At 55.1% G+C, this 24,610-nt stretch overlaps 7 protein-coding genes across 7 annotated transcripts; 3 read left to right on the forward strand and 4 right to left on the reverse strand.

Moving 5' to 3' along the window:
* Positions 1 to 1,530: 1,530 nt before the first annotated feature.
* Positions 1,531 to 4,062, forward strand: BDY24DRAFT_393819 (uncharacterized protein). Its single transcript, XM_076641102.1, has 4 exons — positions 1,531 to 1,636; positions 2,113 to 2,158; positions 2,226 to 2,738; positions 2,819 to 4,062. Exons 1-4 carry the CDS (start codon positions 1,579 to 1,581, stop codon positions 3,990 to 3,992), a joined length of 1,791 nt encoding a protein of 596 aa, XP_076495433.1. The 5' UTR covers positions 1,531 to 1,578; the 3' UTR covers positions 3,993 to 4,062.
* Positions 4,063 to 4,646: 584 nt separating this feature from the next.
* On the reverse strand, positions 4,647 to 5,834 carry NRP1 (Nrp1p). The gene is made up of 4 exons (XM_076641103.1): positions 5,790 to 5,834; positions 5,665 to 5,729; positions 5,488 to 5,546; positions 4,647 to 5,396 (listed from the first exon to the last, which is right to left on the reverse strand). The coding sequence occupies exons 1-4, from the start codon at positions 5,796 to 5,798 to the stop codon at positions 4,909 to 4,911; spliced, it is 621 nt and encodes a 206-aa protein (XP_076495434.1). The 5' UTR covers positions 5,799 to 5,834; the 3' UTR covers positions 4,647 to 4,908.
* Positions 5,835 to 8,910: 3,076 nt separating this feature from the next.
* On the reverse strand, positions 8,911 to 14,326 carry BDY24DRAFT_393829 (uncharacterized protein). The gene is made up of 8 exons (XM_076641104.1): positions 13,904 to 14,326; positions 12,049 to 13,528; positions 11,651 to 11,908; positions 11,384 to 11,577; positions 11,037 to 11,306; positions 10,576 to 10,959; positions 9,952 to 10,483; positions 8,911 to 9,797 (listed from the first exon to the last, which is right to left on the reverse strand). The coding sequence occupies exons 1-8, from the start codon at positions 14,240 to 14,242 to the stop codon at positions 9,226 to 9,228; spliced, it is 4,029 nt and encodes a 1,342-aa protein (XP_076495435.1). The 5' UTR covers positions 14,243 to 14,326; the 3' UTR covers positions 8,911 to 9,225.
* Positions 14,327 to 14,373: 47 nt separating this feature from the next.
* BDY24DRAFT_393832 (uncharacterized protein) lies at positions 14,374 to 16,810 on the forward strand. The gene is made up of 5 exons (XM_076641105.1): positions 14,374 to 14,558; positions 14,653 to 14,752; positions 15,015 to 15,088; positions 15,209 to 15,728; positions 15,851 to 16,810. Exons 1-5 carry the CDS (start codon positions 14,497 to 14,499, stop codon positions 16,412 to 16,414), a joined length of 1,320 nt encoding a protein of 439 aa, XP_076495436.1. The 5' UTR covers positions 14,374 to 14,496; the 3' UTR covers positions 16,415 to 16,810.
* A 749-nt stretch (positions 16,811 to 17,559) lies between these two features.
* Positions 17,560 to 18,584, reverse strand: LSM7 (Sm-like protein LSM7). Its single transcript, XM_076641106.1, has 5 exons — positions 18,454 to 18,584; positions 18,207 to 18,381; positions 17,986 to 18,057; positions 17,770 to 17,856; positions 17,560 to 17,668 (listed from the first exon to the last, which is right to left on the reverse strand). The coding sequence occupies exons 1-5, from the start codon at positions 18,463 to 18,465 to the stop codon at positions 17,634 to 17,636; spliced, it is 381 nt and encodes a 126-aa protein (XP_076495437.1). The 5' UTR covers positions 18,466 to 18,584; the 3' UTR covers positions 17,560 to 17,633.
* Positions 18,585 to 18,730: 146 nt separating this feature from the next.
* On the forward strand, positions 18,731 to 23,582 carry KAP95 (karyopherin beta). Its single transcript, XM_076641107.1, has 15 exons — positions 18,731 to 18,893; positions 19,006 to 19,064; positions 19,186 to 19,290; positions 19,738 to 20,016; positions 20,172 to 20,324; positions 20,400 to 20,549; positions 20,644 to 20,754; positions 20,841 to 21,499; positions 21,614 to 21,758; positions 21,841 to 21,912; positions 21,994 to 22,135; positions 22,219 to 22,553; positions 22,630 to 22,726; positions 22,814 to 23,055; positions 23,132 to 23,582. Exons 1-15 carry the CDS (start codon positions 18,854 to 18,856, stop codon positions 23,153 to 23,155), a joined length of 2,613 nt encoding a protein of 870 aa, XP_076495438.1. The 5' UTR covers positions 18,731 to 18,853; the 3' UTR covers positions 23,156 to 23,582.
* Positions 23,583 to 24,246: 664 nt separating this feature from the next.
* BDY24DRAFT_416450 (uncharacterized protein) lies at positions 24,247 to 24,555 on the reverse strand (the record flags this gene model as incomplete). The annotated part of the gene is made up of 2 exons (XM_076643582.1): positions 24,247 to 24,305; positions 24,399 to 24,555. 2 exons carry the CDS (start codon positions 24,553 to 24,555, stop codon positions 24,247 to 24,249), a joined length of 216 nt encoding a protein of 71 aa, XP_076495439.1.
* Positions 24,556 to 24,610: the final 55 nt, after the last annotated feature.

Here is a 24,610-nt window from a genome sequence, read left to right on the forward strand (position 1 = left end):
CGATGCTGCTGCTGAGGAGGAGGAGCTCATGTTCGTCGGTAGTCGTGAGAGAGAGGAGGAAGAGGGTAGTCGTCGGAGGTGAATGGGGAGGTTGGGTAAGGCCGAGATGTGGAGAGAGGGAGGAGGGAAATGAGCTTGGTTGTTCGAGGGGAGGAGAGGTGGTGGCGATATGGGTCTCTGGGAGATGGTTTCGAAGGAGGAGGGGATGGTATTGATATCCTCGGTCTTGACTCTTGAAGAGGAAGCCTCGGCGTTTTGGGGAGGAGGGGGAGGAGGAGGAGGGAAGAGAGGAGGTGTCGCTGACTGGTGGACCGAGGTCGTTGGGACGCCTAGGGATTCTGGGTTGATCGATTGTTGCTGAGATCCTAATCCGTTGGTAGCAGCTTCTGTAGCGATTTTGTTCCGCCTTTCCATCTCTGCGACGTTGAGATCGATTCCGAAGAGGTTCTGACGATCTCCTCCTCCTCCCAAATCTCGAAGCTGACCTCTCAACCTGCCGACCTCATCCCTCAACTCTTGATTCTCCCCTTCCAGCACCGACAATCTTCCCTCCAGAACCTCCAGCCTCTCCTTCTTCCTCGTCCTGAAAGCTGAAGCAGCGAGTCGATTCCTCTCCCTCCTTCGAGCTTTGGGGTCCTTGTCTGGATTCGACCCGCTCGCCGTAGGAGAAGTGGAAGACCGAGAGTGGGAGGAGGAAGGCGATCGTTTCTTGACGTTCAAAGTCGTGGTGGTGGCTTTGGAGGAGGAAGAGGGAGGCGATCCTGCTGGTGCTGGGGCTGAAGAAGGGAGGAGAGGTTGGTCGTAGGAGGAGGTCAAGGTCGTCGTCGAAGGTTGAGGTGGGAAGTAAGAAGAGCCTCCAGCTGCTCCTCCTGGGTCTTGAGCGAGGTCCATCTTTTTAGGGGCGAACGGAGAGGGAGGAAACTACAGGAAACACAGAGCGGGCGAGAGGAGAAAGAGGAAGGAAAAGAAGGGAGGGGAAGGAGGAAGAGGTTGAGGGACGACGAGCAGACGTCATCGCCTCCCCTTTCGTGACGAATTTAAGAAAGGACCGTCAGAGGAAAGGTATGTTTTTCATCGATTTTAATGAAGAGGGTCTCTTACAGTCCTTTCAAGAGTGCCTGGAAAAAAGAAGGGCGGAAAGAGGATGAAAAGCTGCTTGGTTTCCAAGGCGACGTCCGCCGACGCGTCCTCTCCTCTCTGGGTGTCTTTAAGAGAAGACCCAAACAGTTCTGGAGGGCGGAGAGGCTCTGACCTAGGTGCTTTTTACTTCGAAGGGCTCAACTGGAGCTCTCGGACTTCGAAACGAAGACGCAGACGGAAGGGAAAGGACCAGCGACGCGTTCAGCCCTCGCGGCCTCGAGCTCCCCAACCGAACGTCGTCCTTAACGTTGATTTTGTCTTCTCCTCGAACAGCCCCAATTTCAGCTGTAAAACTAACTCGATGCCAAGAAAAAAACTATCTGAACGATCTCGGACGCACCTTCTCGCGAGCTCACCTGTTGATTGAAGCTCCCTCCTCTCCTCCCTCCCAACGACCAACCGAAAAGCCACGCCTTTCTTCTCCTTCCTCCCCTCACCATGGCTACAGCATCAGAATCTCAGCATGGAATCTCCCCGGACTTTCAATGGGAAGAAGGTTAGTTCTCAGCTCTTTCGCGGAGCAATCCAGTCGAGTTGAGGAAGGGAAGAGGAGAGGAAGGAGGGATCGCTCTTCTCTTCTCGTCTTGAAGCAGGAGGCAAAGGCGCTTGTAGCCATTCGGGGAAGAAGAGGAGCTTGTGCATACGCTGATGGTGTAGAGCCGAAGAGCAGGAGCTGGATGGGCGTTGCGGAGGATGGGAGAAAGAGGACAGGAAGGTGAGCTCGATAGCGACGAGCTCAACACATTCTTCCTGCTCGAGCTTCCACCGCTTCTTCGGAGAGGCATCCAGGTATTCTGGTTGTTTTTTAGGTGCTCAGCATCAGCTCTGTGCTCGGAGAGATTGTTGAAGCTTCTCGGAAGGACGTCCTGGCTTCGTTCAGCTCGACCCACCACCTTCCTTCCTCCTCCTCCCCCTCCCCCTCCTTCCGTTCTTTCGAGACGCTGACCACCGTCTCGCCCTTTCTTTTGCCAGGATACAACACCTTGATCGAGCAGATCTCATTCACCAACGTCGTCGAGTGAGTTTCTCGTTCAACCCATCTTCTTTCGCTTCAACAACGAGCTCATCTCTCCTTTCCTCCTCAGATCCGAATGGTCCACTCTGCGAGACATCCTCAAGCACAAACTCCATTCCAACATCCTCCACTTCCTCGCTCGTCCACCACCAACCCTGTTTGCTGCTCTCACAGGTCACGACAACCAAGATCCTCCAATGGGTCTCGAACCCTCCCTCTTCGACCGTTCGCCAGCTCTCCCCGAGGACATTGAGCGTTTCGCTGCTGCTACCAACGGACTCGTTACAGCTCCTCCTCCTCCTGCGAAGAAGGAAGAGGAGGTCGATGGACTTCTGGATGCCGTAATGAGTGCTCCTGCTGTTGAAGGTGCCGTTGGGCTGGTCAAGAAGGAGGAGGAAGGGAAGGTGGAGTTAAGCAGCGAGGAGAAGGAGAGGGAGGAGATGAAGGAGGTCGAGAAGGAGATTGGGAACGGGTTGGGACCTGCCGATGTGATTGGAGGGAGGACGTTGCCCAACTGGATGAACGAGAGCGAAGCTTTCTTCATGGAGAGGAGGCTGAGAGAGCTGCTGGACGAGTTCCAAAAGTGAGCTTCGACGTCTCCCCTTCCTCTCGTCGTCTTTGAGCTCTCAAACGCTGATCAGTCTTCCCTCTTTTCTCTCACAGCAGACCACCCTTCACCATCCAACGACTCTGCGAACTCCTCGTCTCCCCAGACTCCCTCCATTCCGCCTCAGGGAAGTACCTTCGAGCCATCGAACGAACCCTCCTCGTCACCTCCTCCTGGTCGCCTCCCGTTCATGCCTCGGACACCAACGGTTTCCTCCCCGGCTCCACCACCCATCGAGACGGAGACTCCTCTTCTTCCTCTTCGTCAGACGGAGGAACTCCCCGCTACGCCAACACTCCCATCTTCAGCCCCATCCCTTTCCTCGCACAAGACGAACCAGACGCGTCGGGCTCGCTTGGAACAGGAGGAGAGATCGAGACCAAAGCCATCCTCATGAGCCCTCTCTTGCTCAACTCTCCCGACCCATCTTCTTCTTCATCCACTGGATTCTCCTCCTCACCCTTCCCTTCGTCGTCCAACGCGTCCGTCCCAACGATGGATCTCTTCCCCACGTCGCTCCCTCCCACGACCACCTCTTCCTCCTCTCCAACAACTCCCTCCGTTCTCTCCACGTCCGAAATCACAGTGGACGAACTCGATATGGGGCCCATCTCAACTTCCACTCTTCCTCCCATCGCCTCTTCTTCTTCATCCACCAACATCGCCCTCTCCCCAACTCCTCAACCTCACCTCATCTCCCCTCGTCCAGTCGCTCTCTCTTCAACAACAACCCTCTTCCCTCCCACCTCTCCTTCAGGCAACTCAACCATCGACCTCCCTCTTCCCTCAAGCGGCGGACTCGAAGACGAAGGAGGAAGCCCTCCCATCGAGCGACGCGTTCGTCAGAAGGTCTCGTTCGATGACCTGCCTACCGCTCCGGAACCGAGGGTGGTTATCTCTCCAGCGAGGGAAGGGGAGAAGAGGGTGACGAGGGAGGAGGTGGAGGCTGCTAGGGCGAGGGCTGAGGCGGAGGAGGAGGGAGAGGCAGCGAAGGGAGACCAGATGGTTGGTGTTGAGGCTGAGGTTGAAGAAGCAGGTGCTGAGCCTGTTGTGGGAAAGGAAGCTGAGGTTGAGAAGGAGGAGGAGAAAGCAGAGGCGGAGAGGGAGAGGAGGAGTTTGAGTCCTACGCCCGATCCGAGCAAGACCGTCGCGGCGAAGGAGGAGGAGAAGATGGAGGTGGATATCCCTGGAAGTGCTGCTGGGGAGGCTGGAACGGGAGGCAGTGCTTAGTTTTATGTCGCCCTTTGACCTTAGTAGGATTCGTTTGGGTTTCTTTTATTCGATCTTTTGCAGCAACGCGTTGTTGACGAAGGACCGTCGCGTCGAAGGCTGGGAGGCAGAAAGAGATGGGGCTTCGAGACTTTCTCTACGAGAGCTCACCTCGGCGAGAGAAAGGTTCGCCTGTCAGGGTCCTCGCAATCCATATCCTCGATTCGTCAACTTCGTCGAAACAGCGGGACGAAGACGAAAATCCGTCGACGCGTCGTCCCTCTTCCTCTTCCCTCCCTCCCTCTCCTTCTCTTCCAAAAGCACAAAAGCGATCATGTACATCCCACCCATCCTCCTCTTCCACCCACCCAACCAAAGCCAAGTCTTCCAACCTAAACTATATACAGAAAACCGAAAGCCAAAAAGCAAGAGCAACCGACCGAAAATCAAGTCGTTGAAAAAACCAAAGTTGTAGGTCGTCGTTCCGACCTCCCCCTTCCTCCCTTCCACCCATCCTCCATCCAAACCGAGCACACGAGAAAAACCGAAACCGAAACGAACTAAAGAAACAAAGAAAGAGGGGCATGTGCTAAAGAGCCAGCGAGCGAGTGAGCGTGAAGTAGATACGATGCAAAGAGGATGCGAGAGACGAGAGAGCAGAGAGAAAAGTAGGGGATGGGAGGGAGAGAGAGAGAGAAGAGGGGTTATGCAAGAGAGTAAGAGTGACGGGGAGTAAGAACGGGGGAGATGGGGGTCGGTAAGGTAGTGTACAGTAGAGGTGAGGGAAGCGAGAAGAAAGAGACGAAGGACGTGTAACAAAAGAGTGAACCCAAGAGAGGGAACTTCCTACCAGAGAAACTGAAAACGAAACGTGAGAAGAAGAAAAGAAATGCTGCATGTGGTCGTTGTGTTTCCGAGTTGTGTGTCGAACGCCGAATCACCATCCTCCTCCCGAGGTCAAGGACGCGTTCCTCTGCCTCCCGTTGTTGTTGTTTCCGTTTCCGTTCTGGATCGAGACGACGTGACCGAAGACGTCCCTTTGGACTGCTCCTCCGACTCCGGTTCCGACTGATGCGTCGTTCCTCTCCTCGTCGACTTGTTGCTGCTGACCGGAAGGTTGGTAAGGACCCGAGGAGATGAAGGTCGGTCTTCCTGATCCGACGACGGGACTGCCGTGAGTTTCGTTGGACGAGGACGAGTTGGACGAGGTGGACTGGGTGGGTTGTTGCTGAGGTCGAACGGTGTTGGTCGAAGAAGGAGCGGAAGCGGCGGCGGGAGGAGGGAAGGTCTGCTGGTTGTTCTGAGTTCGAGTGGGAGAGACGTTGACGTTGACGCCGTCGGAGTTGGCGTTGAAGTTGGGTAGGGAAGCGAGTTGAGCGGCCATGGCAGCAGATTGAGCGAGACCAATCCCGGTTCCTTCGTTGCCTGTGAAGAAAGATCGAGTGAAGAGGGCGAAATCAGCGATCGAAGAGGAGACGAATTCGACGCGTCGAAGAGGAGAGGAGATGAAACGAACCTTCAGCGTAAGGGTAGCATCGGAGGCACACAGTTCGTCGTCTCCAGTTCACGAAGCCACTGCGGGAGGAAGATGAAGAGGGCGTTGGTCAGTTTTCTCGAGATCCGAAAGCGAAGAAACGAAGAGAAGACGAAACGACGACCAACGAGACGCGACGACGACGAAACAAATACGCACCAATCTCCGCACGCCCAATCACCGGCTTGCACTACCATCACACCAACGTTCCCGGTGTTGAGGATCTGTGAAGTAAGACCCGAGTCAGCTCGAAAAAGGGACGAGAAGAGGACTTGAAGACTCACAGGAGCCATTCCCGCGGAACCTCCTCCTCTCCCTCCTCCCGCTCCTCTCCCCGCTCCTCTTCCAGCGTAGCTGACACTCCTCGTCCTTCCGTTCCCTCCCGAATCCCCTCCACCAGTTGTTCCATCTCTCTCAGCAACATCAGCGCTTCCCAACCCGCTCAATCCCAACCCTCCACCTTCTCCTCCGAGCCCTCCTCGAGATGGGAAGTTCAACCCTCTACCTGCTCCCGCTCCGAAGAAGTCAGGGTTCGAAGCACTGGTGGTGAGGCTTCGTTGCTGCTGGATGTGAGAGGGAGGAGCGGGAGGTCCGGAGGTGTAGTATCGAGCGAGAGGAGGCGGAGCCGTGGGAGTTGCGTGCGAGGAGGCGGAGGGGAGAGGGTTGAAGTATCGTTGAGGCGAGAGGGAGGGAGTTCGATGGTGTCGAGGGTGAGATCCGGTTGATCCGGAGGTGGGTTTAAAGGCTCCACAGCTGCACGGAAGAAAATAGTCAGCGAAAGAGAAATGACGAAGAAGAGAGGGAAAGGGAGAGGGACAAACGAGTTGCAGCGGTCGTTTCGAGAAAAGTTGTGGAAGGCTGCGAGAAAGAAAAGGAGACAATAAGCGTGAGGCAATGCTCTCTTGAGGGTTTTGGACTCGGGGAACTTACAGCAGTTATCGGAAGGGCACTGCTCGAAAAAAAAGAAGCGGAGTCAGATCCTCGTCGCGTCGCGTCGAAGTCGACCGAAAGAAGAAGGACAACTCGACTCACGATCCAGTCTCCAGGTCGGAAGCTCTGAAAACCCGTGAGACGTAAGGATCAGTTACTAGTCTGGTTTTAAGAGATTGCAGAAAGCGAAAAACTGCTCACAACAGTCCCCAATCCACCACCGCCGATTCCCAACCCGCTAAGCGCCTCCAACCCTGCCGCTCCTCCCAATCCCAAACCCAGCCCCATCAACCCAGCGTACCCACTCGACGAGAGCTGATCCTGCTGCTGCTGCTGCTGCTGTTGGTACTGCTGCTGATACTGATGCTGAGTCGAAATAGGCGAGAGACCAAAGATCTGCGATCTTGAAGCGAGAGGCGACGAGGTCGAGACGGACGACGACGACGCGATGGACGAGGTGAGGGAGGGAGTTCGAGTGTGAGGGTGAGAGACGTGCGAAGGGGTGTGAGGAGGGGTTTGGTAACTCTGCGAAGATGAAGGGGAAAAAAAAGGAACAAGATCCGTCAGTGAACGAAGCGAGGAGATGAGAGAGGAAGAGGAGAGGAGACGCGCTTGAGGGGACGTGACGAAAGGCATGTCGACGAGTCCTCTGTTTGGAACGAGATCTTGTTCTTGAGCCGGCAAGACGGTGATCTGGAAGGTGTTGTGTTCTCCGATGAAGTAGGAGTTGGAGAGCCGAAGGGAGTTGCGAGCCTGGTCGATTCGATTCGATTCGACAGCAAGTGAAGTCAGCGTCTGGCCTCTTGTCTTCTCCCGTTTCTGCTTCTCTTCCCTAGATAAGCTCCAGGATCCAAGACAAAAGGAGAAGAAACTCACATCCTCATGCTCCTCGAACAGGACCCACCATCCTCCCTCCCCTCCTCCTCCCCTCTCTCCCCATACGCCCTTGACGGCGCTCTCGCCTCTTCCTCTCCTCTCCCTCACGATCCACTTTACGAGTTCCTCCTGAGTGACTCCAGCAGGCAAACCCAGGACCTTGACGACTCTGGATCGGTTCTGGAGGAAAGCGTCCATGGCAGCGAGAGGAGGTCGTTGCTGCTGAGAAGCACAAGGCCCGGTTGCGGTGGTGGAGGAAGGCGATGCTGCTGCTGAAGAGGGAGAGGGAGTCGAAGGAGGAGGAGACATGGCCCAGGTTCGTTGAAGTCGATCGAGCAACTGTGAAAAGTTTCAAAGGAATCGAAAGAGGAGAGAAGAAAGCATGTGAGTCGGTGAAAGAAAGGGGAGAAGGGAGGAAAAAGAAGGAGAGCGAGGTGAAGGCGAGATGGAGCGGGAGAGAGAGAGGAGAGGAGAGGGAAAGAGAGAGTATATGCGCTTCGAAAGCAAGAGAAAACCTTCCTCCTCCTCCAGTTGTCGTCTTCCTTCCCGAACGAAGAAGAGCAGAAGGAAGAAAAAAAGGAAGAAGCAAACGAGCTGACGAGCTTCTCGCTCTCCCCTCCCGCCCTCTCGCTCCTTCTCCTTTCCCGCCACGACATACAGAGAGAGAGAAAATCTTCTTCTGGTACTCACGAGATCGAACTCTGCTCCATCCTGCTCCCTTCTTGACGGGAAAGGCGAGGAGGGACCTTGTTGAGGGAAGAAGAGGGGAGTCGAAGGAGGGGGCTGGGGCAGACCGGTTGAAGGTTGAAGGGAAGAAGACGAAGAAGGAGACGACATCCTGAGAGAAGAAGAGAAGCTTTGAAGAAGGGTTGGATGGTGGTGGTTGAGAGTGAAAAGAGACGAGCTTCCTATTTTGTTTTTCGAAAGGCCGAGACTTTCCCAGGTGAAGGGAGGGAGAGAAGGGAAGGGCGGAACATGAGGAGTTTGTTGATTCAAGCCTGCCTGTTCCGTTTGTTTGACAGCCAGAAGAAGAAGAAGGCCCCTCGCTGTCGTCCAGCGCTCAACTCCTCCTTCACATGCTGGGAGAAACCCAGAAAACACCGCGACTGATTTCAGCCGGTCAAGAGGGAGGGAGAGGGAGAGGTGAGTCGGCTTCAAGAGAACGGGAGGTTGGGCAGTGAGCTCGAAGGTCGAAGCTTCCTTCCTCCTCGTCGGCCCTCTCTTGTAGAATCCTCATTCCGTCGACGCTATCTGCGAAAGAGATGGCGAGAAGGAACGATCAGCGAAGGGCAGGCCCTCGAACGAAAGCCATCTCGCTGAACAGGTCGGGGTCATGGTTCACCTTCCTAATTTATGTTCGCTCGAACCTCTCCCTTCTTCCCCCCGCGCCGTTTCACTGACTTTTCGAGCTCCGAAGGTGCGTCGACGCGACTGTTTTTCGGTTGGAGTTCGAGGAGGAGAAGTTCACTTCGAGGATGCGGCAGGAATTTTGGGCGTCCATGGTCTGGGAGAACGAGGCAGATTCGTTGTGTGAGCGAGAGCTGGTGGGGACGACTCTTGCCGCGTCGCTTCCTCCTTCAAAGACAGCTCAGACCGCGACAGAAGGAGAAGTTCATAAAGAGAGACAGAGAGCAAGCCAACGCTAAAAGAAGATCGTTATGGAAACAGTAGAAAAATGTATCTCGAACAGCAGAACACGAGAAAGAATCAAAGCGAAAAAGATGGAAACCGAGAAGACGAAACGCGACGGGGCAAGAACGAACGAACGAACAAGCAGGCACTTCGAACAGATAGAGGTAAAGAAGGGAAAGGGAAAGCGAAACCAAGGGTATGTAGGAGTTATAAACCAAAACGGGAGACAGTACAGACGCACGAGGACAGAGGAACAAGGAGGGTCTCGGAACGACGACGCATCTACTCCTTCGACCCATCGCTCGCGACCCTGTTCCCACTCTTCTTCCAAAAGCTCATCTTCCTCCCCAACCCCGTTGCCCCACCACCGCTATGCTCCTTCTCCGTAGGATGTCCGTTCCCGTTCCCATTCCCGTTCGTCCCTCCCACTCCGCTCAGCATCCTCCCCATCTCCTTCTCCCTCTCCAACCTCCCACCCGCTCCACCGTTCCCGTTCCCTCCGGTCGTCGCACTCGCCTCATCAAGAGAAGGCATCGTCCCCATCGTCGCCGTCGCAGGCGCTCCCAAATCAGGTCGAACTCCCTGCTCCGAAGGAAGGACGTCCTGAGCTTCGACGTAAGACGACCCTCTTCCTTTAGCTTTGAGGGCTCGAAGCGCTTCCCGTTTCCGTTCCTCCTCGAGGAAGACTTTACGTTCAAGAGCGGCGTCGTAGACGTAGGTGATGGGTTTGGGAGGGACCCAGTCGTCGGCGAGTTCGTCGTCGAAGAGGGAGGAGTGGATAGAGGTGGGCGTGGAGGGACGGTTGTTGGGGTTGGGATCGGAGGTTTTGTAGATGTCGTCGGGGTCGAAGGCGTCTGTGAGAGAGAGAGAGAGAGAGAGGAGGAGGAGAATAGAGTCAGTGGAGGCTTGAAGAAGGGAAAAGGGGAGCGGAGGGAGAGTCGAACGCGTCGCACACGAAGACGGACGATTCGAAACGCGAAGAAAGAAAGACGAGGAAAAAGAACTCACCATCAGCCTCATAAGCATCAATGACTCTCATCTTCCCTCTAGCCTTCTCACTCATCCCTTCCAGACCGTTCGTCGCTCCTCCTCCTCCATCGCCATTCACGACCGGCACACCCGCACCTCTCCCACCCCCACCGACACCACTCCCCAGCATCCCCATGAATCCTTTCCCCTTCGTCTTCTCCGGCACCGGCAAAGGTCTCGATCCAGGACTAGCGCTTCGAATGAGAGCGGGATCGTTGGGACCTCGAGGAGGAGGAGGAAGGAGTTCTGGCGAGCCGGATCGAGGAGTGAAGCCGTCGCCGTTGTGAGAGGAGGGAGGGTGAGGTGGGAGAGGGATCGGGATAGATTTGGAGGAGAGGTTGAGGATTGGGTTGGGGAGGTTGGGGAGAGGTGGAAGGCGAGGGGAGGAGGAGTTGTTGGATTGAGCGTTCTCGTCCCAGAGGGGAGTTCGGATGGGTGATGGAGAGCGGGAAGCTGAGGCTGCTTGGGAGGTGGGGAGGGTGAGGAGATTGTCGGTTGTTTGGATGGGTTTCTGGAAGGTGTGAGGCATGGACGAGACGGAAGTCAGCGAGAGTGAAGAACGGAAACGAAAACGACGCGTCGAAATCCAACTCGAAAACTCACCGAGCGATCATGCCTCGTCTCCTTCCTACTCCTCTCCGAAATGATCCTCATCTCCTCGTCCTCCTGCATCTCCCTCTCCCACTCGTGGAAAGCCTCCAACGCTTCCGAGACCTCCGCCGTCACCTCCATCAACCTCCTGAGCACGATCTGAGCTCTCGTGTCCTTGATCTCCGTCTGGAAGAGTCCCAATCCAGGACTATCCGGTGGTTGCTGATCGAGCTTGGGTCCTCCTCCAGGCTGGAGAGGAGCAGCGATGTTGGAAGGAAGAGCATTCGAGGAGTCCTTGGGAGGAGCGGAGAGGAGGGATTCGGTCGCTTGAGATTCGGCCCAGGGTCGATGGTTGACGAGCTCGGTTTCGATGTGGAAGCAGGCCTGGTAGGATTCCTGAGAGGAACGAAAAAAAGAAGAGTACGGGTGAGCTATGGTCTCGTCGAAGATCGCACAAGGGTTGAGGCACGAACCCGAATCCTCGCCCTCATCTCCGGATCGTTCATGACTCCCTCATCGTTCCTCGCGTCCCTCAAGAGCTGAAGAAGATCCTCCTTCGTCTTCCAAGCACCTTCACACTCCCTAGCCATCCGTTCGAGATCGTCTCCGACGGTAGGTACGTTCTCGGACGACGGGAAGCCCGATGCTCGATGGCGACGCTCTCCTTGTCCGTCCGAACGACCTCGTTGACGATCTTGACCGGCCGAGAGAGCTTGGAGATACTGAGGGGGTGTTGAGCGGTTCTAGAGACGAGAAAAAGTCCCAGTCAGTAGGCGAGAGAGAGAGAAAGCGAGACGAAGGAAGAGGAGACACGACTCACCAAACCCGACTCGTTGGCGTTCTCGTAGACCTTGGAGAAGTACTTCTCGAGATCCTCCGATCCGTTCGAGCCTCGGAACGTCTCGGTGATGACACCAAAGACGTGGTAGATATCGATCTTCTGTTGACTCGAGGCGGGAAGCTTCTTGAACGAGGACTCGAGGTTCGACAGGAACTTTTGATTCGAGCAGAGTCCTGCAGGGAACGAAAGCCACGATAATCAGCTCCAATTACCTCGAAAGCGCAGAGAACAAGCACGAGTACGTACTCATGATCTTCGCGTCTCCCGTCCACATCAACTTCCACCAAAGCTCAGCAACGCTTCCCGCCGCTCCCGATCCTTCCTTCTCGATCTCGCTGGGCAAGTTCTTGATCTCCTTCCTGAGTTGACGAGCAGTCTTCTCGGCGAGGGTTCCGTTGGTGGGATCGTTCTGGAGCCGGTGGGTGAGGTCGTCTATTTGGGAGGTGAAGGCGAGGTGTTCGGAGGACGATTGGAACGCGTGAGGAGGGAGGTGGGAGAGGGATGCTGGAGGAGCCAAGGAACGAGATGGGGGAGATAAGAAAACGTAGGTAGGTTAGCATCGGGTTCTTTCGAAGCAAATCGAGGAAAGCGAGCCTCTCTTGAGCTGACGAGAAGGGAAGAAACGAAAGGTCGACTCGACTCACAAATCGTCTCCTCCACATCCTCTTCCTTCCAGCCCTTCGGCAGCATCCCATTCCCGTTCCCATGCCCAGCATCCGAAGAAGCATACTCCCTATCCCTCTCCTTCATCTCCTTCTTCAAGGTCTTCTTCGAACTCTTCGTGCCCTCCTCGTCTCCGTCGGCCTCGCTCCGACCTGACCACTGAGGCAGGAAGCCAAATTTCTTCTTCTCTCCCTTCTCCTTCTTTCCTCCCGTAACCGGCTGCGACTGCTGATCGATGGAAGGTCTCCAGTTCCCGTTTCCGTTCCCGTTCCCGTTCCCTGCAGACGAGAGAGGCGTGGGAGGCAGGGAGGGCTGGTAGTGGACGTAGTCGGAGTTGGGTTGACGTGGTGGTTGCTGGGAGTAGCGGTTGTTGTTTTCGTAAGAGGTAGGGTTGGAGGGGTAGGGTTGTTGTTGAGTGGAAGGGTTGTTGTTGAGGTTGGAATAGGGCGACGGCTCGACTGAGGTGGGTGGAGGTTGCTGAGAGAGTCGAGCTTGCTGCTGGTTCTGCTGCTGCTGAGCTCCTGCCGACCAGTCCTGGGACCGATGGTGAGGGTGCTGTTGACCTGACGGAAGGGGTGGTGGTGGTGGAGGAGGAGGAGGAGGGCCGACCGAGTACCGCGAAGGGTCGATGTTCGTGGCCGTCGAAGGAGGAGGAGGAGGCTGTTGTTGAGCTCTCGACGAAGGAGGTGGAGCAGCGTAGGAGGGAGAATCGTAGATCTGAGTGACGACCGGTGGTAATGAGATCGCCTGGAGGTTGTTCGCTGAGGAGAAGGAAGGGATCTTGGCGTGTTGACCGATCGGAGGAGGAGGAGGAGGCGGTGGAGGAGGCGATGAAGGAGGGAGGTTGACGATGGAATGATGACTGTTGGACGAAGGTTGTTGAGCCATAGGATTCGAGGAAGGAGGTGGTGGTTGAGCTCTTGGAGGTCGCATGGGGGTGACCGAATCTCCACTGCCCTGCCTGTCCCTAGCATCGAGATCTCCTCGGACGGAACCCGTCTCTCCTCCTGCTCGAAACCTCGCACTTCCCTCCCGCATGCTCCCTGGCGTCGTGACCTCAGGTCTTCCGCTAGAGAGTCCGTGAGACGAGTCGTGACTTCCATCGTAACTTCCTGGTGCTCCTCCTTGCTGTCTCGTCGACTGAGGTGGTGCTGGAACGAGCTGAGGTTGCTGAGGAGGGACGACCACCGACCGGTAAGGAAGGTCCTCTCGACTTCCGTTGTGAGATTGGTTGCTCCCCGTCGTCGCGTAGCGACCGTGAGCTCCTGAAGGTGGTGGGACGATGGAAGGAGGAAGTTGATGAGATGGGAAGATGGATCCTGGAGGGACGTCGTAGAAGTTTGAGGAGTTTTGAGCGTGAGGAAGAGGAGGGGAGGAACCGGGGACGAGTTGGGAGGTTGGACTCGAAGTTTGAGAGGTGTGATTAGCTTGAGCGAAGCCAGTTTGAGGAGAGATCAGGGTCTGGTAGGAAAAAAGAGAGGGCGAGTTAGCTCATCAAGATAGCCTCGAAGCCAGAAAGAGTGCAGCCAGCCGAGGAGGCCGGCGAGGAAGGAAAGGCGGCAACGAGGGAGGGGAGGAGAGGCGAAGGAGATGATCATCTTGCCTCCTTCTCTCGAGCTTCAGGCTCCAGATCTCGCTCGGAGAGATGTAGAGATCGGCATAGCGCATACACCCGAGGCGTCGTAGAGAGTAAAAAGATGACGATCTAGTAGAACGGGACGGAGAGGAAGCGAGAGGGGAGATGACTCTCCCCGACCTTCTCTCCCTTCCCTCCCTCCCACGAATCGATCTTTCAAAGCGAGAAAGATGATGAAAGTGAAGTTTTGAAGGACTCACCCAGTCTCTATCACTCGCTACACTGTTCCTCTGGTTCTCAAACTGAGCTGATCTCTGAGGAGGATCCCACTGCTGCTGACCTCCTCCTCCTCCCCTCTCCTCCTGAATGACGCTCCCTCTCGAACGAGACCCGAAAGGACCTCCTCCTTGTTGGGCCTGGTAGGACGGATCGTAGAGAATCGGGTCCGATATCTGTTGACCTCTCTGCTGCTGCTGTTGTTGCTGTTGGTGAGGGTTCTGTTTCTGGAGGGATTGACGAGGCCTCGAGGTTGAGATGGGAGGTTGACCTGGAAGAGGTTCAGGTTCGCGAACCTTCTTCTTGCGATCAAACAGTCCCATAGAGGAGAGTAGACTCGATCTGGAAGATCAAGAAGAAGTAGAGAGAAGTGGGGGACGAAGGGAGGGAGTGGGGGTGGTGGTTTGAAGAAGGGAAGGGTGTCCAAGGTCGACACACAACACTGCCTCCCTCTTTGTAACGGCAGCCGAAAAAAAGCATTACAAGGAAATTGTAATGGAAATCGTCTTCAGCTCGACGCTCCGCCCTTCCCTCCAACCGCTTCCTTCCATCCATCCATCTATCCATCTTCGACGAAATGGCCTCTCCGATACTCACCCTCGAATACAAAGGAGCTCTTCTCCCAAAGAAGAAGGCAGAGTAAGTCCTGACTTTCTATACGGAGTCAAAACGAGCTCAACCTGACGCGACGGCTCTCCCTCCCTTCCTCTCTGCTTTGTCTCTTCCTTTCCAGGCTTCAAGAGATCGCCATCGCTATGGAAATCAACCCCATCCCAGTCTCCAAGCTCGACATCATCGATGCCATCAAGTCAGCGCTCTCTCACAACCAGGATGTGAGTAAAAAATCGTGTTGTTTTCTTTTGCCCCTTCTTTGAAACGCGTCCATCCACACCGTTTCAACCGCTTTCTGGCTGGAATTTTGAGACGCGGAGAGGTGGATGGATACGGAAGGAAGATTCTTGATCAATTTGGACCTCTCTGCGCATCGGAGGGGTCCCGTTGTCGAGCTCGAGGGGAAGGAACCGAGAGAGACGCTGTTTCAACCAGACCTGATTCTTTCGCCCGACTCTCTTTTCTCTCCTCGTTCCCATCCAGACCTGGAAATCTGATCCTCGATTCGCCAAACTCTACGAGAAGGGTCACCGAGGTCGTCCTTCCGTCGCCGTTCGGTTCGTCTCGTCCCTTCCTTCCTTTGAGGACCTCAGCCCCCTCCCGTCCTCTCTCTGCCTTCCCTCTTCCCCTTCCCTCTTTCGAACTCCGAGCTGACCCAAACACGTCTCTTCTCGCAGAGATTCCACTCCCGGATCCTCCTCTGGATCTCCCAACCCTAATAGCCGAGACGACGATGACGAGCACGTCCCTTCCTCCCTCTCTCCCGAGGAAAACAACAACAGCTACCTTCAACCCTCCTCCTCTTCTTCCTACAACAACAACAACAACAACAACGGAGGAGGGATTCCCAAAGGACGAGAACTCCCTCGATCTCCCATCAAGCAGGTCACCGACTCCCTCCCTGCGCTCGCCATCCCGGGATCCGTCAAGAAGCTCGCCAACTCCATCTTTGCGAGACCGGCTGCTGTTGCGGAGGACGTGGTCGAGAAGGTTAAGGCTGCGGAGGAGCATGTAGGGGAGCAGTTGGCTTCGGGGAGGAGAGGGTCGTTGAGGGTTGCGAAGAAGGCCAAGGAGGTCGTGGAGGAGGTTGAGGAGGAGGTCGAGAACGGGGTGGTTGTTGCTGTGGATCAGGCGGAGGCGTTGATCAAGAAGGCTCAGGGATTCTGGGACAAGAAGGTTTGGACTCCTAGTGGACGAGTGAGTACTGTTTGGGTCTTTCTTGCTGAGTTCCTCTGGAAGGATGCAGTCGACGAGCTAGACGAGAGACCATCGAACAAACCACTCGCTGACTCTCTCTCCCTCTCCCTTCTCAACCTCAGATCCTCTCCTCCCCCACTTCCCAAACCCTCCTTCTCCTCCTCCTCCTCGAACTCCTCCCTCTCCTCCTCACCACCCTCCTCTTCAAAACCTACACCCTCACCTTCCCTCCCCCCTACCCGACCAACCCAGCCTCCGCCAAAGCTCCCATCGCAGGAGAGTACAACCTCGCTCCTCCCCCTCACGTCATCACCAACCACAACGTCAACCACCCCTGGATCAACGTCGATCTCCGAGTGGTCGACTGGCAGACTTCCTTCAAAGGATGGGACGCGAACCAACGACTCGTCCACCCCGTCGTCGCGTGGACGGCTTTGACCGTTCTCGCTCCCGCGGTGCTGTCGTTGTTGGTTGGAAGCAAGAACAACGCTGGAGGGAAGACGTTGGTTTTCCATATCTTGAGGTTGGGAGTTTGGGGAGCTTTGGCGACGCAGGTGGCTGGAGGGGAGGGAGGGTTCGTTGTGAACAGCTTGAGAGGGACGGGGTTGGCTGGGGGGTTGGGAGTCGTTGCGAGTGGAGTGGGAGTGTTGTTGGGGTTGGCGAACGCTTTGGGTGCTAAGCAGTAAGGAGAGAAGGGAGGTTGGGAGGAGCTCTCGGCGGGAGGGAGACGCGTTGTTTCGATTTCGTCTCCGCTTCGTTTATCTTGATCGCTTGATTTCGTTTTGGTTCTTAGGTAGTTTTCTTTCTTTTCTTTCTCGTTCGTTTCTGACGATCTCGGTTTGACGTCTATGTATCTAGTTGGGTTTCGCCTTTTGCTCGCCCTTCTGCGTTCGTTCCTCTTCTTCTTTCCTCCTCGACTTGGTCTTTGGCTCCCTACTTTGCTTTGTCTTCTCGGAAACGCATACATATCGCTCATGTCTCCCTTTTCTTTTCGCGCTCTTCTTTCTCTCTCTTGGCTTGGAACTGTGGGACGAGCGAGGGACCCAAGCCTACGTTTCTTTCGACAACGCGTTCGCTGAGCTTTCTTCGTTCTCTGCTCTTCAATTGGAGAAGAAAGAAAACTTCTCGAACTAGTATGCGAAGATAGATCAGCCCAACAGTCAAAGCTTTCGAGCCTCTTCACCCCCACCCCTAAGCTTCGACGTTCTCAGCTTCGCGAGGGCTTCAAAGCAGAGACAGAGGGACAAACCTGCTCTTGGGATCATGCTTGAGACAGTGTCGACGTTCTACAGTCACTTCGAACATGTTTTCGAGGTCTGATTGGAGGAGGGAGAAGCTGATGGTTCGGGGGAAGTTTCGACTTCGGAGGAAAGCTCGTCTTCGTCGGAATCAGGTTGCCATGGTGAAGACGTTCGCCCTTCCTTGCGATCGTACTGGCTGAAAGGAGGGCAGAACGAGCTCAAGCAAAGCGAGAGGGAAGTCAGCCTTGAATCGTAGGAAACCTGCAAGCAAAACAAGAAGAGTCGGGGCGAGGAGGCGCCTCTCGCGTCGCGTCTCTCTCTTTATCTTCCAAGGTGTGGACTGAGCGCTCAAGCGAGAGAATGGACGAAGAACAGATTCGACGAGGAATCGTTACCCGAAGAGGATGTAGCTGAAGTTCTGGAGCTCGAAGTGGACTGTGAGAGACGAGAGGGATGGTGAGAGAAGAAGTCGAGACGAGGGCAACGTCAGGACGCCTCGCCTACCCTTCCGACTCTCGATCCCAAGCTCAAACCTCTCCTCTTACTCCAGCAGGAGCCTGATAGCGAAGTCCACGATGCAGAAAGGCGAATGACATGCAAGTGGAGCATTTGATCAAGCGATGCCTTCTCCTCCTCTTCCTTCTTCTTAGCTCGAACGAGCCGTTTATGTTTCGGGCGCAAGGAAAGGGTTCTCGATTTCTGCGATGACCAACACACCAAGTGCAAGTGGTCAGTATACGAATCTGAAAGAGCGATGGGAGCTTCGAAGGGAGGGGAGAGAAGGAAACGAAGAAGCTCACCCTCTGATCCATCGACCGGACTGAGAAGAACGATGGTAGGACCACGAAGAACGGCCAGACCGAGGGACCGGGTGTGCTGTGTTGGGACTGTGTCGTACGAAGAGCGATGTGGGGGTAAGGAGGGGTCGGAGTCAGTGGATGGGGTCGGTATGAGATGGGAAAGAAGGGAAGGGCAGGAGGGAGAGAGGTTGAGCTCGAGGGAAGGGAGAAACGCACGAAGAACCTCCTCCTCCACCTCATCCAGCACCAAGTTCAGCAGTTGATCGAATCCCTTCAGAATACCGATGACTGTCGTGCAACAAAGGGGAAAAAAAAAAAAGAGAAAGGGCGAAAGGTGGATGAGAGATGAGAGAGAGAGGTCAGCTCGAAGGGAAGGAGAAGGAGGGAAGGAGGAAGGTGAAGCTCAAACGAGATGGACTGAGAACGAAGAAACGCACCTTCTCGGCCTCCAGTGAACTTGACTCTAATCTTCTTATCGACGTACTTGGACAGGTCGAGAATCTGCTCCCTTTTAGGCTTGTCCCCTCCTCCAGATTGATCTCCTCCTCGACCACCTCGAGATCCTCCTCCTCCGCCTCGTCCTCGTCCTCCGCCGGGTTGGTTGCGTCCTCCCTGGAGATCAAAGAAGGAAACGTGTGTTAGTGGAGAGTGTAGAAGCCTACGAGGTGGAGAGAATGGGCTCACTCTGTCGGCCATGATTGATAGAAAGAAAGGAAAAGGGAAGGGAAGGGAGAGAGAGAGAGTGGTGGTTTGGAGTCGGAAGAGAGAGCTTCATTGGGCTTCGACTTGATCGGCCAAAGGGGTCGATTTTCCAGCACATTTTTGCTCAGAACACTCTTTCGCTCTGAAAGCTATGAGATGAGACTTAAATGAGCTTGGTGTCATATTTTCCCAAGTGTCAACAAGCACGCGAGGGCAGCTTGACTTCTTTCTTCTTTCACGCTTCTCTTTTCCCTCCAACTCACCACCCTCTCCCACCCCTCCCCCTTCGCCTCCCTCACGCCCCCTTCTCTCTTCCCGGCTTTCTATTACGAGAGCGATCACTTCTCCACCTTCTTCCTCTCTCTCTCTTTCTTGTTTCACTATGGACGCTTCCACTCTCTTGTCCAACACTCTCTCGCCAGGTTAGCTCTCTCTCCTCTTCGATCTCACCTCCCTCCCCTCCCTTCCTCGCCCCATCTCGCTCCCTTACTGACGCCCCTTCTCGGCTTTTCAACACTCTGTATCTTCTCTTAGATGCTACTACTAGGAAGCACGCTACCGAGCAGCTTGAAACCTTTGCCAACGAGAACTTTGTGAGTAGAAACAACATGAGCTTCCCTCAGTTTTTAACCTCCCGAGACCTCCTTCCTTCCTTCGCTCAAGAGAGCTCACTCCCTTCCTTCCCTTCTTCTTTTTGCCCCCGCTCTTATGTAGGCTGGATACATTCACACTCTGATTGAGCAGTTGTCGAGTGAGGCTGCTGGTATGGACGTTAGGAACGCTGCAGGTCTGGCTATCAAGAACGCGCTTAGCGCAAGGGTAAGTCTCTCTCTCCTTCCTCTTCCTTCCCCTCTTCCACCTCCACGGATCGTATAGGAAAGGGTATATGCGGTGGGATCAAGGAGCTCTGGAGGTTCATGCTTCGATCTTGAGCTTCTCGGTGGAGCCTAACCCGAGCCTAGGGAGAAGAATGATTGGAAGGAAGGAGGAGTGTTGAGGTCGGAGCGTTGGTTCCATCTCTGCTTCTCCTTCCCAGCCTCCTTCGAGCTCATCGAACGAGCCGGCTTCCATCTTAGTCACTCGGGGTCTCCCCTCTCGGTACGGAGCAGACTGCACTCTCCTTCGCATCCCAACTTCGCACGAAAGCTGTCGAACCTCCTCCTCCCATCGCTGCTTCCAGCGCCCCAGGACCTCCTCCTTCCTTCCTTTCGTATCACCTCCGCCGAAGCTGACCTCGCTCTCTTCTCCTCACCTTCTCGTCTGCAGGACACATCTCGTCAATCCATCATCTCGCATCGCTGGATCTCTCTCGACCTCGCCCTCCGGAACAGCGTGAAGGAGCAAGCACTTCGAACCCTCGGGTCCCCCGTCGTTCGAGCTGGTTCCGTCGCTGCTCAGGTCGTTTCAGCCATCGCCGTCGTCGAACTCACCAACAACGAGTGGCCAGAGCTCATCAAGATCCTCCTTCAGTTCGTCGGAGACGCCGAGAACGCTGGACTGAGGATCAACACTCTCCAGGCTTTGGGTTTCATCTGCGAGTCGGTCGTGAGTTTCGATTCCCCTTCCCTTCCTTCCTTCCTTCCTTCCTTCTTCTGCCTCTTCGCCTCGGTGCTGCATCGCTGGAGCCAGATGGGCGGAATACATGAGTGACGAGAGTTGAGACCAAAGCTGATCACCTCCATTCTAATCAAACAAAACAGAAACCCGAGATCCTTGCCTCCCAGTCGAATGAGATCCTCACCACCGTCGTACAGGGAGCTAGGAAGGAGGAGCCCAGCCCTGAGGTCCAGCTTGCTGCTATCAACGCTCTCTACAACTCCCTTGAGTTCGTCAGGGACAACTTCGAGCGAGAAGTGAGCTTCCATCTCTCTTTTCTTCGCTCAAACCGAGACCTCGGAAGCTGACTTTGATATCCTTCGGACGAACAGGGAGAGCGGAACTACATCATGCAGGTCGTCTGTGAGGCTACCCAGAACGCATCTACACCAGTCGTCGTCGGAGCTTTCGAGTGTCTCGTTCGGATCATGCAGCTCTACTACGACAAGATGGGATTCTACATGGAGCAGGCTCTCTTTGGCGTGAGTCTCCTTCCCTCCCCTCTCTTCCTTTCCTTCCTTCTTCTGCTCTTGCCCGCCGTCGTATCCTGACCTCACTTTATTCACTTCTTCTCAGCTTACCGTCCTTGGAATGCGAAATTCTGAGGAGGCCGTCGCTCTCCAGGCCGTCGAGTTCTGGTCGACCGTTTGCGACGAGGAGATCGAGCTCGCCATCGATGCCGCCGAGGTGAGCTTTCTGTCCCCTTCCTTCCTCCGTTTCTGCGACTTCGAGCATCTCACTAACCTCTCCTCTTCCTTCTCTTCCCTTCTCAGGCCGCCGAGTTCGAGGAAGCTCCCGAACGAGAGAGCAGCAACTTCGCCAAAATCGCTCTTCCTCAGATCCTCCCCGTCCTCCTCCAGCTCCTCACCCAACAGGAAGAAGATGCCGAAGACGACGAGTGGAACGTTTCGATGGCCGCTGGAACTGCTCTCTCCCTCCTCGCTCAGACCGTCGGAGACGACATCGTCGCAGCCGTCATCCCCTTCGTCGAGGGCAACATCAAAAGCCACGGCTCGCCCGAATCATGGCATCAGCGAGAAGCTGCCGTCATGGCGTTCGGTTCCATCCTCGACGGACCCGATCCCAAGGTCCTCGCTGGTCTCGTCGCTCAGGCTCTTCCTACGTTGATCGAGATGATGCAGGATCCCAACGTCCACGTCAAGGACACCGCCGCTTGGACGCTGGGAAGGATCTCGGACTTCCTCATCGATTCGATCAAGACCGACGTTCATCTCCCTCCCCTGGTGACGGCTTTGGTGTTCGGACTCGAGGATTCGACCAGAATCGTGGGAAATTGCTGTTGGAGTTTGATGAACCTCGCTGAGCAGCTTGGAGTTCAAGGAGAAGACGATCCTCTGCCTGCCACGACGCCTTTGAGCCCCTTCTACGATCACGTCGTCTCCGCTCTGATGCGAGTGACTGAGAAGTACGCGTGAGTTTATCTTCCATTTGCTTCGAAGACGTGGACTAGGGGTTGAAGGAGCTGGAGGAAGAAGAAGAGACGCGTCCTGACCTTCGTTTCTTTCGTTCTCCTTTCGAATCGCAGTCACAGCAACGAGGCCAACGCTCGATCTTCCGCCTACGAGGCCATCTCCACCTTCGTCACCCAGAGTGCTGCCGATACCCTCTCCACCGTCTCTCAGGTCACCCTCGAGGTCCTTTCTCGAATGGAGACCCTCATGACCGTCCAGGTTCGTTCGCCTTTCTCCCTTCCCTTGTCGACCCTCTTTCGAGCCGTGCTGACCTTCTCATCTCCTCTATTTCGAAAAACAGAACCAGCTCGTTGGATCCGACGACCGAAACAATTGGAACGACCTGCAGGGAAACCTCTGCTCCGTCATCACCGTGAGTCGCGTCTTCCTCTCCTTTTTCCTTCGTCTCTGTTCGATGACTGACATCGAGTCTCCTCTTTCCTTCTCTCCTCAGGCCGTCGTCCGAAAGCTCGGCAAGGAGATTCGACCTCTTTCGGATCGAATCATGACCGTCCTCCTCTCGTTGTGCGACACCGCTGGAAAGCAGGCTACCGTCTTCGAGGACGCTCTCCTTGCTATCGGAGCCATCACTTCTGGTTCGTCTCATCTCTCTCAGCCTCTCAAGCCACCTTCTCGCTCGATGCTGACCTCTCTCCGTCTCTCCCTTCGTTTCCTTCAGCTCTCGAGCAAGACTTCCACCCTTACATCTCCGCCTTCATGCCCTACCTCGCCACCGCTCTCCAGGCTCAGGAGGAGACCCAGCTCTGCTCCATCGCCGTGGGTCTCATCGGAGACATCTGTCGAGCCCTCGGACCTCAGTCGGTTCAGTACTGCGACGAGTTCATGAACGCCCTGCTCAAAAACCTCCAGAGCGAGTTCCTCAACCGATCCGTCAAGCCTCCCATCCTCTCGTGCTTCGGAGATATCGCTCTCGCCATCGGTCCTGCGTTCAGGCCTTACGTTGAGACGACGATGCAGGTTTTGGAGCAGGCTGGGCAGATGAGGGTCGATCCTGTGAGTTTTGAATCTTCGAGCGATTTCTTTCCTCGAGTCGAAGCTGACTCGTCGCTCTTCTCCTTCCCTTCTGCAGTCGTCGTTCGAGCTCGTCGAATACGTTACCCTGCTTCGGGAGGGTATCATCGAGGCCTACGTCGGAGTCGTTTCCGCTCTTCGAGAGACCGATCAGAGTACGTCCTTTGTTCACCTCCCGCCTCTCCTTCCTTCTTCGACTCTCGCTGATTCTCGACCCTCTTCCTTCTTCTCTGCATCTCCAGGCGTCCTTCTTCCCTACGTCCCTGGAATCATCAACTTCCTCCAGCTCGCCATCGAGGACGAGGATCGAAGCGAGGCCGTCATGAGGGGAGGTCTCGGTCTCCTCGGAGATCTGTGCGAGACGTTCCCTAGGGGAGAGATCAGGGAGTTCCTCCTTCGGGAATGGATCACGACTGCTCTCAAGTTGGGCCGAGGAAAGGGAATGAGCGCTGAGACGAGGAAGGTGGCGAGGTGGACCAAGGATGTGAGTATTCGACGCGTCTCGTTCCCTTCGAGCTCGAGCTGACCCGTTTCCTTCCTGTCACTCTTCTTCTCTCCAGGCCGTGAAACACGCGACAGCCTAAACAGTTCGACCCATTGCTTCCTGGATCTCTCGTTGTCTCGTCGGCTTCCTTTCTGTCCTTCCCTTTTTCGCTTTCGTTTCTTTTCGCTTTTCGCTTCTTTTTTGAACCCTTGCTTTCACCCTGTCCCAGTCTTGCTCTACTTTACCGCTACCTATCTCCGGGTCGTATTCCATTCCATCTCTCCTCACTAGTTCCCATCCTCCCTCCCCTCTCTCTCAGCCTCCTCGTTTCAGCTCAACCTCTCTTGCTTCATCCCTTTCTTCTGTGTTTTCATCATCATCACGAGTAGTAGTTATCATCTGTCCATCCCAGCGTATTGTAGGGACGACCCATCTTTTAGCATCATCATCACGAACCCCATCCATCCCCATCTTGTTTTCTTTCTCTTGCTCTCGACCGTATACCCTCTTCTTCCCTTAGAGATGCTTTGCTTTTCTCTCTCTCTCTCTCTCTTCTTCTTTCTTTCTGCTTTCCGCTTACTTACATATCTACTCGGGACGACGATTATGACGACCCTTTCTTCTTTCCTTTCTTTCGACTTTGGGAAACGGTGTGCGTGAAGAAGAGGCAGAGGAAGGACGCGTCGTCGGTGGATCAATCGTCTCGTTCTTGCTCACTTCTCGAGGATGGGAAGGAAAGACTCGAGGATGAGAAGGAAAAGTTCAGCGAGAACCTTTGGAGGGGGTGTGGACTGAAACGAGTCATGAAACTAAGCGGACCGAGGGAGCAGAGAGAAGAAAAGAAGTCGAACCGCGGTCGATTCGACGACGCGTCGAACCTTCGCTTCGCTTTCGTTCCACAGATTCAGCTCGAGCGTCCAGTTTTCCTCGCCAACTTTCTACGAGTCTCTCTTATATCAGGTTCTCTCTTGTCATCTCAGTTCTCGACAGAGGAGGAAGAAAAGTCGAGGCGAGAAGTGGGATGAATTGAAGCGAAGCAAAGGAGATTGAACCAGTCTAAACGATCGTGCAATCTAGATACGAACCCCCAAAGCTCTCAACCTCGCTTTCTGTGACCTCGAAGCTTTCTCCCCATCGGCGATCATCTCAAGGAGGTTGGCGTATCTGTGATCGACTTCGACGGCGTATTTCTCAACCTCCTCGTCCGTGCGTCGCTGAAGCGTTCGATGATGTACGATGAATTCTTGGATCTGCAGAGGAGTGTGAAAGGAAAGATTTCCGCGAGGGGGAGAGGGAAGAAGGGAGGAAAGTGTCTCAGAAAGGGAGAGAGGGAGGAGACGAACAAGCCATGGTGCCACGACGAGACTTCTTGGTGGTCTTATTCTTCTGGATTGAGGTTGAAGGAGTTGAAGTCGAGGTCGCTGGCGTTTGGAGAATCCTACTGATGAACAACGACGGGATGTGTCGAGGAGTGGGAGGAGGGGAGGGAAGAGAGGACATGCTGGAGAGCGAGGGAATCGGACGCGACGATCAGTTTCAACATCTGCACGAAACG

This window comes from Mrakia frigida, assembly GCF_051309035.1.
Source record: "Mrakia frigida strain ATCC 22029 unplaced genomic scaffold BDY24scaffold_21, whole genome shotgun sequence".
NCBI lineage: Eukaryota > Fungi > Basidiomycota > Tremellomycetes > Cystofilobasidiales > Mrakiaceae > Mrakia > Mrakia frigida.